Genomic DNA, 17,725 nt, shown 5'->3' on the forward strand with positions numbered 1-17,725 from the left:
AGAAAAACTATCAAAGTTAGTTCAAGTATCAAAATATTTTTTTTAGAATTATCAGTACCAGATAATGTATCGGAAGGAACTAAAACATAATATATTTTCTGCAAGCAGAAGCAGTTGTTTTCAATGCTCTGTTTTCTTACACACCTTTTCCGTGTTGCAAGATTTTGAGGCTTCTTAGGCAAATTTTTTGAAAAAAACTTCTTTAGACGACCTTCCTCCCGTACCATTTATAAAGAATTGAATTCCTATCATGAAATTTAACCAAAATACCAGCTTCGTACTTAAAATTTATTAGCTTTAAAATTATTTTTTCATAAAAAATAAAGCACTTTAGTGTCGCTCGGGTGCCAGATTTTGCGTCTCAATGGGTAGAGGCTTTTAATAAAAAATAGAATAGATTTGCAAATAAATCGGTCTTTATCTGATACTTTTTTAGTTTCAAACACATCTACAATAATTATTATGATAAAACATTACAAACTGAAGGTACCTCATTTTGCCTGTTTTTCGGTCTTATAAGACAGTGTGGTTTTTTGATTTCATAAAAAGTAAAAATAGTCAAAATCTTTTGTGTTAAAGCTAGAAAATGATTTTCTTTTCTTTTTCAGTTACTATCATGGTCAGAATTAAAGTTACTCATGTAGCTCACTGCATCGAAACATGGACGAAAATCACTGAGCAGACCTCCATAACAGATTTGCCCTGAGCCACCAACAGTCAAACTCCACCAAAGTTCATTACAAGTTTCCTCTCAAGCACTCTTTTTGACATAAATCTGACCGTCGCCGAGGGAAAAGAAGAGGAAAGTATTGTCTAAAGAAAGTTATTTTCTTTACCATTTGGATAAATGATAGAAAATCAGCAGCAAGATTAAGTTTTTTTAAGATTTCTGTTTTTGAAATCGTTAAGAATAGTAGTGTCATCGTCTTCAGGTCTCCATGAAGCTGTGTTTTCATTTGAAAATAAAGATACCATGGAGTATTTCATTGGAGAGAGAAATCGAATTCGTTATGGAGTGAGTGCTTGAGAAATATTGTTTCTGGATCCTATTAATTATTCACTTGTATTATATGTAAATGATTATTGGTGTACATTACTTTAACTGAATTTTCTAAAAAAATCGTCAGTCCAAATAGTCCATAAACTTTTTTGATTGGCTTATCAATAGATCGTCAATTCATTTGCATATCATTATAAATTCATAACTTCCAGTTCACTCACATGTGACCCTCAAAGCGGGTTTCGTTATAGCCTGGGGTCCTGGCTAATCTTGTCAGTTATACCGGTAATTAAATATGTGCCACTTTACTGCAAGTATTATTTGGTGTGTTGAGAAGTACAGAAACCATCCACTACATTACCATAGCATGATGAAGGTAGGTGCGGTGAAATATATGTTATAACTTGGACTAAATTCAGTGATGATACTCATTCATGTAAACATGTTAAAGGTTCACAATTAAATGTTAGTTAAAATACATGTTTATTGAAACACTTCAAATTTCTACCTCGTATTCCTTTGCACGAAGACCATTCTGTAATAGATTGTTTTTCGTCATCCCATGTGATAAGAGCATAGCGGGAGATGATAACATTACAATAGGTTCGGCGTGTTAGCTTAATAGTATAGGCATCTAGCTTGCCAAAATATATCACAAAGACTTTACTTGTAAGCTAGATAATATGAATCCAGCTTGCTACAATGTAGTTAGCATTACAGTAATCAAACTTTCTATGAACAGTTTGGCCATGACAAAGAGGAATGATTCAAGCATTACGATGAATATATATATATTTATCATATACTTAGACTAAATAACATATGATTTTTACTGTATGATAATAGCATTAAATTAACGTAAATTCCATATTTTTCGAATTGGTGCTTAGCGGGCTGATATGAAAAGTTTATCACATGCTTCGATTGTTATCACATGCCTTTCCGTAACGTTATCACATGGCATTCCGGTGATACTCGGCAAATTCCGGAAAATACACCCAAATGCTACGTTTTCGGTGAAAAACATTACAAAATAGTGTACAAAACAATTATTTACTAAGTCTGATACTGAAAAGTATATTGTGTAAATTAATTAAATAAAAAATAAAATAAAAAAACAAACAAATTATTAAATAAATGCATTCTTTATAAAGTTTCAAACATAATTTAGAAAGTTACTTTGAAAAGGTTGACTTTTCCAAACAGTGTTCATTATGTATATTGTTGGTTTTTTTTTGGTCGAGTCGTCCATATTAAAAATGTGTTCTGCTCTGCTGAGGGCATATGGTAGAAAGATTTGATATCGAATGTACTAAATTTGGGGTCCGACGTCCTTGAACTTTTCAATCTTTGAACTTCTATTTGAGAACCACGTAAAAGGATCAATATATGAATTTGTTATTTTTCTCCATTGTTGAAGCATATGATAAAAAGATCATAACATGTCATTTTTCATATCGCATGTATTATCAGCCCTCGGTCAATATCAGCCCTCGAGCCATGCGGCTCTTGGGCTGATATGGAACCTAGGGCTGATAATACATGCGATATGAAAAATGCCATGTAATAATCTGATAATATCTCCGTCTGCTGTTTATATAATATAGATATAATATGATAATAAAGAGATTCAACTTGTCAATGACGTCGGGCTAACGATGAATTGTGCCTAACAAATGGCGTATCGACTTTTTGCTTTACAACAAAGAGATCCAGCCCATCGGCTTCATAGTACTTGTATTAATTCTAAGTTTCAGTTAACTCTTTAATGAGTTTATTATGCAAGACGAATATACACAAAATGAGAATATGCAAAGTTTCACGGTATAAATCTATAACGTGTTTCATTTGCATGACTATATATACACTAACTGAAAATATGATAGTATAATAATAATCTTTTCAAATAAAATAAAATATTTATCTGACCTTAGAAATCTGTAAAAGCTTGGTACCCGCAAGCATTTAATCATCAATAAGCAATACACTCATGTATTTTCTTGATCTTGTAGTGTGTAAAAGCATATACAATAGCAGAAGATATGTGTTTGTTTCTTAAATATAGTGATACATGCTTACTTTTGATCGCCACTTAGTCGAATCTTCTGAAGGTTTCCGTGGGTCATAATCACTTGTCCATCCTAAATAGTGAAAACGTTGTTTTGGTTATAAGTTTTAATGTTATCATTTTCCATATAATCGGAAATTAATAATAATAATATTTATTCCCTGAAATCGGCAGTGCCGTACGTATTATGCCTCCACTCTGTTTTTGCTTGTCTATGTGTATCTATCTTTTGAGTTAAGCCTTTTTCAACTTATTTTTACAGCGGATGACCGAGAGGGCAATCCGGTGTATTGACTGTTGACAGCGAGATTTGAATGTAACCCGAATAATCCAGTCGTTATTTTACGCTCAATATCGATCACTATCAAAGTGGAGAGAATCGGAGAAGGTAAGGGCTTGAATTATTCGATTTAGTTGGACTGGTAACCAATCTATAATCTATAAATAAGCGGACACCAAGCGAGTGCAGAATAACATACCTTATATCTTGTTATAAGAGACAATATCTGAAAAAGTCTAATTTTCATGTCCCGCCTTTCACCAGCAATTTTTTTTTTATTCAGGCATCTTTTTGGAAAATTTTACGTTTCAGTATTAACTCGAGTATATAATGCACCAACTGCAACCAATTAAACATTCTTTTTAATATTTCGTCTAATAAAATATTATAATTTAAATGGTCAACCCCCCCCCCCCCCCCCCCCCCCCCCGAAAAAAAATCATGTTATCTATATTAAGTAAACAGCCTTCCGATTTTCACAAATCTGATAGATTATATAAAAAAACTTCTCCATTACTGGTCTGATTTTGTTACAACTAAAGCATGTAAGAAAATTTTGCATTTTTAAGGGTCTTTTGAATGTTGTCCCAGGGGTATTTCCCTCTGTTACCGCTGTTTTTTTTCTCCACCTGTGGACACATTTGAAAGACCAAAAAATTCTTGTAATGTAATGTGAAGAGCATCATTTCCTGAATGTATGAATCCATTTGTTAAGGTGAATAGCAGCAGTTTGAAAAAACTGAACTCCTCAAAGATCAGAATTTGGAGAAAAATAATTTTGTTGTTCTCTCCTGTTACAGCCTTTTTGGTACCTTCTGAGAATAATTCAATGTCACCCCTATAACAGTACATGTGTTTTTATAGTATCTTATTAAATTGATATGTAGATGGAAGTAAACTTCTACACAATTCGAGTAAATGAACAAAAAGTACTGCGTAATTCCTTTCTGTTACGTTCTGTCATGTTACCTGATAAAAAGTAACAGCATAACCATAATCAGTAACAGGAAAGAATGTTCAGATTTTCAAGACAATTTCACTGATGAATCAAAACGTTAATCTACTATATGTCAACCATTCGTTTAATATAAGTTAGCATCACCATATTAAATAAATTTCAAATCTCTCTCTCTCTCTGTCTGTCTCTCTCTCTCTTGACCTATGGGAACAAGCTGTGCGTCTCTCCTTGCCAACCTCTTATGTATGTCATATGAAGCAGATAGGTTCATTCATACACTTTTCAAAAACGAGAAGATCAAAGAAGCCAGTTCATTAAATTTCCGACATTCAGATATAATGATGTTCCATTTAACAATCCAAACTTTTCTGCCTACAAATAAAAGAAACAGCAGACATGGCTTCCTCTGTCTCCTTTTTAGACTTATACCTCGAATTTGACATAAGCTGTCATCTCAGTATCAGATTCTATGACAAACGAGATTATTTTAATTTTGAAATTATCAATTTCCCCCATCTTAGTAACTGTAAACAATATATATTAACTTCACCTGGATATGGGATAAAATCATATACATTTCTCAATTTATTCGGTATTTAAGAGATTGCCAAAAAATTGAAACGCTCAAAGCCAAACATTTGAAATCCGAAAATGTATAAGTACCGAAAATCATTTAGAGCTATATGTCAAAATACCTAAAATAAATAGCCAAATTCATCTAAAGTCAACTTTGCCTCAGGGATTTTAAACCTTAGTTTCATAGTAATTTAAAAATTTATAAACAGACAACTTTAGTGAAGTTTGTTAAATCATGTCAGTACCGAAGCACCGACTACTGAGCTGATGATACCCTCGGGGACTGATAGTCCACCAGCAGAGGTATCGACCCAGTGATGTAAAAAATGGAAAACAACACGTTTTATAATTTATTGCGTCCGAAGCGCTTTTCTGGATTTACCTTCATCAGGAACGCTCAAAGCCAAACATTTGAAATCCGAAGATGTCAGATAAGTACCGAAAATCGTTTAAGAGCTAAATTTCAAAACACCTAAAATAAATAGCCACATTCATCTAAAGCCAACTTTGCCTCAGGGAGTTGAAACCTTAGTTTCATAATAATTTAAAAATTTATAAACGGACAATTTTAGTTAAGTTTGTTAAATCATATAAAATAAATAGCCAAATTCATCTAAAGCCACTGTTACTCAGACTTTGTAAATAGACACCAGTGTCTGAGCTGAGAGTTGATGATCCAGGGTTATGTCAAAAAACGGCTTGTCATTTTTTTTATATAAAAAAAAAGGCATCGGAATATACCGAAACCTTGTTTATCAATATTACGTATCAACTTCACAAATAATACACGATGGTCTTGAAGTATACATTTGTAGATTATAGGTTGGTTATCATCTTTTAACAAGAGTGCACACGCTGAAATGTCTCGCCTTCTTTACTAATCATTGATATTATGTTGATAGTCCTAAATATAAAGCTTTATTACAACTGTCACATAAACTTAACATTCACCAAGAAAACTAAACATAGATTCATGAAAAATATGAAAATGAGGTCAAGGTCAGATGGACAATGCAAGACAGACATGAATAGCTAATTATTCTTCCATACAACAAATTTAGTTAACCTATTGCTTATAGATTAAAAAAACCAGACCAAAACACAAAAACTTAACACTGAGCAATGAACCGTGAAAAGGAGGTCAAGGTCAAATAAAACTTGTGCGAATGACATATAGATCATAAAATATCTCCATACATCAAATATAGTTGACCTATTGCTTATAGAATTAGAAAAAAAGACCAAACACAAAACACAAAAACTTAACTATAACTACTGAACCATGAAAATGAGGTCAAGGTCAGATGAAACCTGCCAGTTGGACATGTACACCTTACAGTCCTTCAATACTCCGAATATACAAGACCTATTGCTTATAGTATCTGAGTTATGGACTTGATCACCAAAACTTGTTCACTGATCCATGAAATGAGGTCGAGGTCAAGTGAAAACTGTCTGACGGGTATGAGGACCTTGCAAGGTACGCACATACCAAATATAGTTATCCTATTACTTATAATAAGAGAAAATTTAACATTACAAAAAATCTTAACTTTTTTTCAAGTAGTCACTGAACCATGAAAATGAGGTCAAGGACAGTGGACATGTGACTGACGGAAACTTCGTAACATGAGGCATCTATATACAAAGTATGAAGCATCCAGGTCTTACACATTCTAAATATAAAGCTTTTTAGAAGTGAGCTAACGCCGCCGCCGCCGGATCACTATCCCTATGTCGAGCTTTCTGCAAGCCAACTAAAGTTGCAGGCTCGACAAAAATGGTACACGATACAGTTTCGATCCCATGATGATTTTTTTACGAAAATTTGAGAATGTGAATTTTCGCTTTTCTTATTTAAATTCCGGATACAGCATGCAGTAATTGCTTGACATGGGACTTTCAAGCATGATTACATTTCTTACTGAATTCTGACCCCTAGCTGTTTCTCTTTTCTTTTTCTTTTTTATGAGTCACTGTCCTTTTATTATAAACTTTGACATGTTCGAAATGCTAATACATATAAGGATTTCATACATCAGGAATACATTACTTTAGATTTATTCGGCAAATACTTTTTTTCCGAAATCTTTGATTCTGAATTTCTTTTGAAGTTCGTACTTCTTTTTGGCCTTTTTAACTTTTTTTATTTAGGCGTCACTGATTATTCTTTGTAGTCGTAAATCGCGTCTGGCATACAGCTTTTTTACCCTGGTATCTTTTTTATATTTACATATATTTTTTTACACATTTTATTTAGAGTATGTTCAGATATACATTAAACTTTTGAAATAGTTATCAAAAGTACCAGGATTATAATTTAGTACGCCAGACGCGCGTTTCGTCTACATAAGACTCATCAGTGACGCTCTTATCAAAATAGTTATAAGCCAAACAAGTACAAAGTTGAAGAGCATTGAGGATCCAAAATTCCAAAAATTGTGCCAAATACGGCTAAGGAAAATAAGATATTCCTTAAAACCAAGATTTTCTGAAGAACATGTGTATTGATTTAAGCAAGGACGTATATTAGTATGTTAGTTATACGTTCTTGATTTAAGTAAAATCAGGAAATCTTTAAAATTTGAGATGTTTTATAAGACAAGAAAGGACAACTGCTCAAAGCATTTTCAGTGATTCCCTGTATAATCAACCATCCGCTTATGTTATTGTTTGAAAACTGGAAAATCACCCTTTTTGTAATGAATATATAAAAGCCCACAACTCGCAAACGTAAAATCTAAAATTTATAAATCGAAAGGGAGCTCATGTCAATATACATAAACAATTCACCAAAGTTTCTTGCAAATTAGATAAAGTGATTTTGAGTTTTTGTCCGATAACTGGAAAATCGCCCTTTTTGTATTGAAGAAAACCCACAAAATCGGAAACAAAAAAAAATCGAAATGTTATACCCCAGTCCCACTAGGCCACGATCGCACTACGATCTGTGAAAAAAATGCAAATTTTGATGATCGTAGTACGATCGTGTAGATCGCAGTAAGGTCGTATCACGGTTGTGGTGAGGTCTTCATGATCGTGATGAGCGTGGCAAACTGACAATCGTGGTGCGGTCGTGATGAAATCAGGTCGTAGTAGAAGCGTAGTGATAGCGCACTAAGATCGTAGTAAGATCGCAAAGGTCGCTGTACCATCGTAGTGAGAGCGTAGCGAAAGCGTGATTCTATTAAGACCTCACTACGACCATCACGTTCTCACTGCGACCCAACTACGCTTCCACTACGACTATACCACGCTGTTCACGACAATAGTACGATTCTAGCACGCCCTTGTCGTCCTCATCACGCTCTTCTTACGACCTGACTACGCTCATACACTACGACCATCATTCTCATTGTCATTTTCCCATAAAATATATTAATTCTTTCCAAGTTTTGTTTGTCTGTATGTAATTGGGACTTCTTACCCATTTTCTCTAACGGCTCAACCATGATTCTTGTTTTCATATAGAATAGACCGTTGGTTTTCCCGTTTGAATGGTTTTACACTAGTAATTTTTGGGGCCTTTTATATCTTGCTGTTCGGTGTAAGCCAAGGCTCCGTGTTGAAGGCCGTATCTTGGCCTATAATTGTTACTTTTAAAATTTGTTACTTGGATTGAGAGTTGTCTCATTGGCACTCATACCACATCTTCCTATATCTATTGACACATCTGTTTCATATCTGCTATCGTTCACTAAAATATCGTCATTTCAGCTTTATTGACCAGCAATAGGTTGTAATTTAGGTCGGATTGGTCGGTCCGACATCTCTACTTGATCAAGATTCGTTAATATCAGAGCTCCATCTGCCTCTACATCAACCATAACACCACGCCCACGTGTTCTAGTAGATACTGGTGGCATGACTGTATTTTTTTTTCTCGAGAAATCTACATATTAATCAGAAATAGAACTGAAGGAATGATACTGTATTGATATGGAACACGATGTTGACGTTATTGCTGAGAGCGTAGTAAGATCGCGGTTTGAACGTAACTTGTAATCGTGGTAAGAACGTGCTATAATCGCAGTAGAAGCGTGGTACGATCGTGTTGCAATCGGATAACTCGTGGTATGGTCGAAGTGAGAACGTGATGAGCGTAGAAAGATCTTGATAAGCGTAGTAAGGTCGCAGAATAAGCGCGGTGAGAACGTGTTATAATAGTAGCGGGATCGTTGTAGAAGCGTAATGAGGGCGTAGTAGGCTAGCATCGTGAAAGCAACGAACATTTACATTTTCATGCCGCTCATACCGCGATATGAAAATAAACCCAGAAAATTACTCTAATATTAATGTACCTTTTAAACAATCAAAAAATGTGTTAAAATGTAATATTAAAAGTGTGTTTCAGAAGAATATATGGAAAAACTACTTTAAATAAACTTTCAAAATTAGATTCCTCATCCCAACTTTGTCTTTATGGGAAATTAAAAACTAATTGTCAGTCTGAGGAATATTTAAATTGCAATAATTTTATACATAGGCAGTTACTCTCAAAATTTAGACTTAGTGATCATTCCCTAGGCATTGAATTGGGAAGGTACAGAAACATTCCAAGAGCACAAAGATTATGTAAAAAATGTGGATTTCTAGATGACAAGTTTCATTTCTTGTTGTATTGTGACATTAACATATCATTGCGTTCTAATTTTTTTGCTTATCTATAAGACTATGTACCATTATTTCAACATCTTGATGCATTTAATAAACTAAAAAACATTCTAAACCCCATCCCTGAACTTGTTTGTCATATTGGAGTCTTCATTAAGCAGTCTTTAGAACTAAGGGGGTCAGACCCATGTCAGACAAGCTCATGATTGTGTTTTATACATCAATTTATAATTTGAACTCTTAAAATATGTTCTATTATATTGTATTGTATTTCATTGTATTGCATTGTATTTAAAATGTATAATTGTTTGTTTGTATTGCTTGACACTTATAGGTGTAATTTTGCAATAAAGATTATATTATAATTGCAACATAATATATACTTTCTTATACTTTCATAATCCTATTTAAATACAATAAAGAAATAATAAAGGATCATTTACAAATCGATATATACATTTAATATCCTAACAACGGCTTCCATATACACAATTAAAACAGTAACCAAATACAGATTATGAGGTTTCTAAGGGGGAAAATCTTAATCTATGATTTTAGTAGTTAAACCAGCGAACTTTGTTTGATAAAAGTAAAAACACTATTGCACAGTTTATACCACAGCTATTATTGTGTTTGCCCCTCGCACTTAATCGCATATACATGTATGCGTTTCCATTATTGTGACATCTGTTTGCTTTCATTTTTTTTTGTATTGAAAGCAAACAGATGTCACTCTATTGTTTTGTCGATATACATTTGAAGTTGTGATAATAACTATGAAGTATAAGTAGACGTGGGATATACTCGTCATTTAGATTTGTTAACTACAAATGTAGTATCAGTTTTAACATTTTATTCTCAGTATTTACGCGATTTTAATAATTTCTCTACTTTGGAGAAAGGCTACAATTGGAATACGTCTGAATAAAAGTACCGTATACAGTGGCGGATCCAGGGGGGGGGGTTCCGGGGGTTGGAACCCCCTCTTTTTTTTGGCCGATCAGTGCATTTGACATTTGAATGGGAGCATATAATTGGAACCCCCCCCCCCCCCCCCCCCCCTTTATTCTGGGTTGGGAACCCCCCCCCCCCCTTTTTAAAATGGCTGGATCCGCCACTGGTATATGTTTAGTTGAAGATATTCCTAAACTATTCGTAAAATAAATGCATTGACAATTTGGGTTCCTCGTAAAAGTGCCAGCGTGATAATGATACATGTATCAGCGAAAATGAAATGTTTTTGTACAACATAGTTCTGTGATCTCCGGTGGCTTTGATTGTCAGCCCTACCGCATGTTCTATTATTTTTTTTTTATCCTAAAATTATTTACATATGATGTAAACTGTATACATTTGTATTTGTATGCCAAATCTTGACATCATTTCATGTATGTTATTGTTTTTTTTTCTATATGAAGTATTGTGACATACATAAAATGTATTCATATACTAAACGCTATGTTTTTTTTGTGTTTTTTTTTATTGTTATAGAAACAAATGATTTTAAAATTAATTATCATGATAGACAACTTGAATACTGTACCAAAATCAATTTTACTTTTACTTTTTAGTTTATTGCATTTTAAATCTCCCTCTTCGTGTGCATGGTGTTGCGGTTCGAGATCAAGACAGAATAACACATATATTTTTTAAAACGGTTTTATCAGAGTCTCTGGTTTTATTACTTCATTTTTCATTCCATGTACACACACAAAAAAAAAACCAACCTCGCAATGGATGGGCGCTTATATCTTAAATAGCAAGTTCATTAATAGATCGGGCATATGTATCTTATTGTATGATAACTGTGACTGTAAATAAGATACAGGCCGTCTGATAACTTGGTTTCAGAAAACGGGTAAAATACATTAGTAGTATATAGATAAAATAAACGGAGACGTTATTATTTTTAAGTTTAAAACTCTAATATACCTCCGAGTTGCGATTTTATCCATCCGTCTGATATTTTTCTGCTATTCCACATTGAAGGGGCACCTGGTGCATATGTGTTTGACCTTCTTAATGGAGTAGGTGCCTTCTCATCAGCCAGTCTATCAGAATTTTTCTTTTGTGGCGGTTCTGCTTGAGGTACATCATTCAACTGTACCAATGAATTGATCTTTTTGTGTCCAGTGTTCCTATCCACATCACCACCCGCGCTTACAAAACCTGACACAGGGTCCACAATATTGTCGTAATCACGGTAGGGTGCCGGTGGACGAAAATCACCATCGTCATTCCATCGTTTAAAGGCATTTTCCTGTTTACTTGTTTGAAATGAATCAACATCTGCCTTACCTGTAAGCGTTGGAAACTTCATCTGCCGGTTACGGCGATGAGTTTGAATCTGTTGAACAGTGTTACCTCCAGCATTTGCATCACTTCGCAAATAAAGCTCGAAATTGGGACGGGTCCGAAATGTTGAATCGGCCAAAACAGGTACATTTGTGAACACTTCAGTCATGTTTTATTTATGAACCGTTCAATTTTACCATAAGATAAATTTTAAACAATCTACTACAAAAAAAATCCCATTATACAAATTTAAAAGTCTTGTTATCGATATGCTATTTCCGACATAATGTAAACTACCGTGTTACCCTTGGATATACGATAATCACCATATAAGGAAAAATCCGGAAGTAGCAAGTGCCCGTCGGAGATTTTTTCAGGTTCTTCAATAATTTTTTTATCAATTGAAACCGTTTATGAAAAAAGATAAACATTCTAAAACATTTTTTTTTCACAAAAGTTAAAAAATGTCATTCTTATATTTATTTTTTTCCTTTTAATGGAAAAAGTAAACAACAGCTTGCCACCGGAAGTAGAAATTGACACGCCGGCAAAGTTTTACATTATTATCATGGCAGTTAGGAAAAGAAATCAACTCAACCAGAACAGTAATAATGCCATTCAAACGCAGTCTGAAAAGAAAAAACTTGCAAGGAAATCAGAGTCTAAAGACAAAAACACGGGAGATTCGGAAAATGCATTCAACTTCACGTTGACATCAAAAGCAGTCATTTTAATTTTGGGTATGTACAAATTTTTCTGTATGTCCCTCCGTTTTAAAGAGTACCACCATGGGTTATGATGTAAAGGAGGAAATAATTTGTAGGAACACTGTTTCGGTACGGATTTAATCTTTTTTCCAGGTAAGGAACCGAATATAATAATTGAATATATATAAAGGTCCCGCGGAAACTATGCGCACTGTCGTACAACACAAAAAGTTTTCTCTTGGCTATTTACATTTAAAGCAGTGTGAGCGCGTTCTCTCGTGAGCGGATGTGCAGCCAATTTGGCCTTAAGGGGGCTCGCGGGTCTAAATCAAATTTTTTATTTAATACAAGATTTCGCTAATTTTTTCTATAAATGAACTTTATCATATACCTAATAGAAAAATTAAATAAAAAAGGGGGGTCACCGATCATTTACGCTCACAATCTGCCTTCGAAAGAAGCAAACATTTTTGTAAAGGTACTTTGTTTCTGTTGAACTAATAGGAGAAAAAGAGGTAATACCGAAATAAAAAACGAATTTAATTACAGAAATCGCTTAAATTTAACAGTTATTTAGTTAATGTATAGATTATTTGAAAACAATAATAAAAAATATAGGTCACCGATGAGTAAAAAAAGATATTTCAATTTTAAGGACAAAAATAGCACTTTTGCACCAAAGGGAGATAATTTGGAGCTTTTTTCATGATATAAACATTTTCAAAGTCACCTGGGGCCAACACGAATTGATTTGTTGGAATAATTTTTGTACCACATGATAAAGTAATAACTACTAAAGGTAATAAATAAAATTTGTAATGAAAAATAAAAGTTATTTTTTTTTCTGAAAATCTTATACCCGCGAGCCTCCTTAAATGGCTATGCGTACCAGCTACCAATTTTATAATAAACAATCACTTGATCAGGTATGAAACGATTTTGCGATTCAGTGAAGAGAATGACAAATAATAAATAATTATTTGTATTTAAGGTTCATCATAATCTTTTGGCTAAAATGGCCGTATTTACACCCCAAATTTTACTCTGAGTACAGACTAACCTATACACCTGCAACAGTTTTAAGGGATGGCAGGAACTAGATATATAAATTTTAAATGCATTTTATGTTTCAGAAAATTATAAACTTTTCTAGATTTTGCTATCCATTTTTTTTCGTTCCTGCAGGAGGTGCAAAAATTAACTAAGTAGTGAAAACGATTGAGAAGCTCCCCTCATATAATCAATGTTGTGAGTAGTATTGATTTAAATGGACAATAGATGGACAATAGACACCTGTAAACAATAGGTGATTTAACAGGTTTAAACTGTGTAACTGAGTGGACCGTATCAAATGAAACTCGGGTGTTTGTTTATTTTGCTATCTTCTGCAGACTGGAAAAAAATGAACATCATAATCCAGGTAAGTTTTTAATTTTCTGAAACGTAGACTTCATATAACTTTTATATATCTAGTTCCTGCCATGCCTTAAAACTTTCCTGGATGTACCAGTTTGTCTGTACTCATAGTAATTTTGGAGGTATAAACACAGCCATATTATTCAATTCCTTATGATGAACCTTAATGTATACTTTACATTGGAAAAAAGACATTAAACGTAAATGCACATTAAAAGTATAAATTATACCGAATTTGATTGAATATATATATGTTAAAAAAACTCTTTTGAAAGTTATTTATTAATAAAATTCGAAACAGAAACAAAAAAATTAAAATATCTAAAACGACAAAAAATAAAGATTGAGTGTATGCACAATTTAAAGTAATAAGATAAATTTTCACATGTCTTGCATGACTTGATGCATGTGATATTTATGAACATTGATTTTAAGAACTTAAAACTGTTCTAATTTTGTATTTTTCTCATTTGTCAGAGGCTGCTCTTGCTCCATAAAAGTTGGAGCCAGAAAATTGCCCATTGTTTGTAATGACTGGATTTAATGTTCATCTAAAAAAATATTGTATATTCCATTATGTCGATATCATATTTGATATTTAAAGAAAAATTTTCAAAAACTAACCAGGGCGTTTCTATGAAAGCACATTAGGGATGTAGTAAAAATAAAATTGGCATTGAACATTTTTTTCAGAGTCGAAATTTTACATTTTAAGTCTTTAAATCTCTGTTAGTAATCAATTGTTTGTACTAATTGCGATAATTTCCGAGTTTATTTCACATTTTATTCCTGATCAGATGTCATTAAATTATAAAACCCGAGCTGGTATGTGCATAGCCTACAGAGAAAATTTTGGCTACACATCTACATGTTGTACGCATGTGGGAAAGCATAGTCAGCTATAAAAGGCCAAATGACAATGTAAAACAATTCAAACGAGAAAACTCAAGGTTAAATTTATGTAAAAATATGAACGAAAAACAAATATGTAACACATAAACAAACGACAACTACTCACTGAATTCCACTCCTGACTTGGAACAGGTACCTAGGCCTAAATTAAAATATTGTTTGTTTGCCCTTTTCCGACCCTATGTTTTGAAACAGGGTCGGTAGGTAGGTAAAATATTTTATATTTTCTTTCCCAAAAAAAACTTAGCTTGGTACATTTTGGTCATGGGTAGGCAGGTAGGTATAATATTTTATTTTATAGATACACAATCTGCATGATGTCATTTTTGTCTGTATTGCTTTTGTTTAAGTATGCTTTTGCTAATAAGTTTCTAGGACTATTAGTATAATAGTCCCAAGTTTTGAAAAAAAAATATCATGTAGAATGTGAAGTTAATTCATATGCACTACAATTTTTTTCAAATATCAAAATATAGGGCTGTGCGGCATATTTTAAACGTTTACATACCTGGAATTTTAAGAGTTTTTACTTGCACTAATATTCTGTACTATGTACCTTGTACGCTTACATTTGTATACCTTTAGACTTAAAGTTTTTCTGTAAGAGATAACTTTGTCTGGTAAAATATGTCCGGGCAGATATACATTGAACATTACTAGTAGAAAAAGTCCCTAGAGTGTTTAAATTTTTGTGTGTGCCTGTGTTTTCAATAAAAATGCTTCAAGACTTGAAACTCAATTGACTTTGTCACGTATTTTACATCGCATTTATAAATGATCTGTATGGAAAAACTTGGCGATTTTACTGCCAAATATTCTCCCCTTTACAGACTTTCGGTTCATGTCAGATATGAACAGCGGTATACTACTGTTGCCTTTATAAATCAGAATGTATCGATGCTGGTCGAAGGCATCGTTAACATAATCATCCTAATCTATGGACCACCAAAGGCCATCCCTACATAGGATACAAAGTCTGTTTACAAAATATTTTGTACACACGTTGATAATTTAGTATTGGACGAATTTTTTTTAATGAACCCTGCTCTTCAAGTATAAAGATACAGAGTAACGTTCATTAAATCATGATTTCAAAGCTTTCAACATAATCATTGATTTCAAACAAATGCTTTGAAACTCCAAATGCAAGTGTTCATTTATGTCAAACGCTCACGTGATACCAAACGGACTAGACCTTATACGGGAAAGATAAAACCTGAGAATTCCGGGTAAAAAAGTTTTGAGCGGGAAATACAAATATAAGAATTTTGGTAGGAACAAAAAATAAATTAAAATAAAATCTTGTTTGTAAACATAAATAAAAGATTTTCAGGCGGAACGAATTTATAGGGTCGGTCGGTAAAGGGCAAACAAACAATATTTTAATTTAAGCCCTACATACAGAATTTGATGGGGTTAAACATGTTAGTGGCATCCGAACCCTCCCCTAACCTGGGACAGTGGTGTAACAGTACCACATAAGAAAGAACTATAAAAATCAGTTGAAAAAGGCTTAATTCATCAGATGGACAAAAATACAAGTGGACGTGGACAGGTGCTTACACAATGGTTAGATTCAGCATTTTGCCTCCTGTGGTCTTCAAGGCCCTCCCATTTTAAAGATTTTACCGAGGTCACACTAATAAGCAACAAGAAGAAACAAATCAGCGACAAGAAAATAACTTAGTGATAAGTAGTATAATTTAGCGATAAAATTCTAAATATTAATTATTCTAAATAAATAAAGGCCAAATAAAATAATATGTGTGTTTCCTGTTTCATCTTTGAAAAAAAATAGGGTAGGTAGGTAGGGATTTTTTTTTATTTTACCATTTTTTTTTACATTGAGTCTATGGAGAGAAATCCTGACTTTAACAGTGCTTATTGAAAAATGACAAAAAAAAAACTTTAGAGTAGGCTATTTCTAAGCTTAAAATATAGGGTAGGTAGGGAAACAGGAAACACACATGCTTTTTTATTTGGCCAAATACTGAAACAGACATAAAATTGAGAATTGAGAAACCAATATATATACTAGTTCAGTGATAATGAACGCCATACTAGACTCCAAATTTTACACAAGAAACCTAAATTAAAATAATACAAGACTAACAAAGTCTAGAGGCTCCTGACAGGCGCAAAAATGTGGCGGGGTTAAACATGTTTATGAGATCTCAACCCTATACCTCTAGCCAATGCAGAAAAGTAAATGCATAACAATACACAAATTAAAATTCAGTTCAAGAGAAGTCCGAGTCTGATGTCAGAAGATGTAACCAAAGAAAATAAACAAAATGGCAATAATACATAAATAACAACAGACTACTAGCAGTTAACTGACATGCCAGCTCCAGACTTCAGTTACACTGACTGAAAGATTATGTCTTCATCATATAAATATCAGGCACAATCCTTCCGTTAGGGGTTTACATGTAGTATCATCCCATATATGAGAAGAACATAACCACATGTACATTTGTACATTAATTCTCTTTCTATTAATATTATTTAATTTAGTTTTTTTTTTTTATTATTGAGAATATTTATGCTTAAGATAATACATGTATATTAAAACACAAATAGAGTTTGAATTTTAATGGCGTCACTATTATCTTTCAATAGTTATGCCCCTATACAAATGGAAAAATTACTGATTTTTTTTGTTTCCATTCTCTTACTTTCATTTGTCTCAACCAAATAAAATGAAACTAATACACAATGCTCCTTACAAGGTACCACAAAACACAAATCAAGTTTGAATTTTTGGTTGTGTTACTTCTACAGATTAAGAGTTATGCCCGATTACAAAAGGAATAAATTGTTTCACAGTACAGAGTGCAGCTGGATACAATCGCAGATGTCCAACTCTAAAAAGTTGGGACAAAATCCACACAATATT

General features: G+C 33.2%; 1 protein-coding gene across 1 annotated transcript; it reads right to left on the reverse strand.

Moving 5' to 3' along the window:
* Nucleotides 1-1,481: 1,481 nt before the first annotated feature.
* On the reverse strand, nt 1,482-12,098 carry LOC139509585 (uncharacterized). Its single transcript, XM_071296198.1, has 3 exons — nt 11,429-12,098; nt 3,080-3,141; nt 1,482-1,535 (listed from the first exon to the last, which is right to left on the reverse strand). Exons 1-3 carry the CDS (start codon nt 11,958-11,960, stop codon nt 1,497-1,499), a joined length of 633 nt encoding a protein of 210 aa, XP_071152299.1. The 5' UTR covers nt 11,961-12,098; the 3' UTR covers nt 1,482-1,496.
* Between the last annotated feature and the right edge of the window lie 5,627 nt (nt 12,099-17,725).

This window comes from Mytilus edulis, unplaced genomic scaffold, assembly GCF_963676685.1.
Source record: "Mytilus edulis unplaced genomic scaffold, xbMytEdul2.2 SCAFFOLD_1226, whole genome shotgun sequence".
NCBI classification, from domain to species: Eukaryota; Metazoa; Mollusca; class Bivalvia; order Mytilida; family Mytilidae; genus Mytilus; species Mytilus edulis.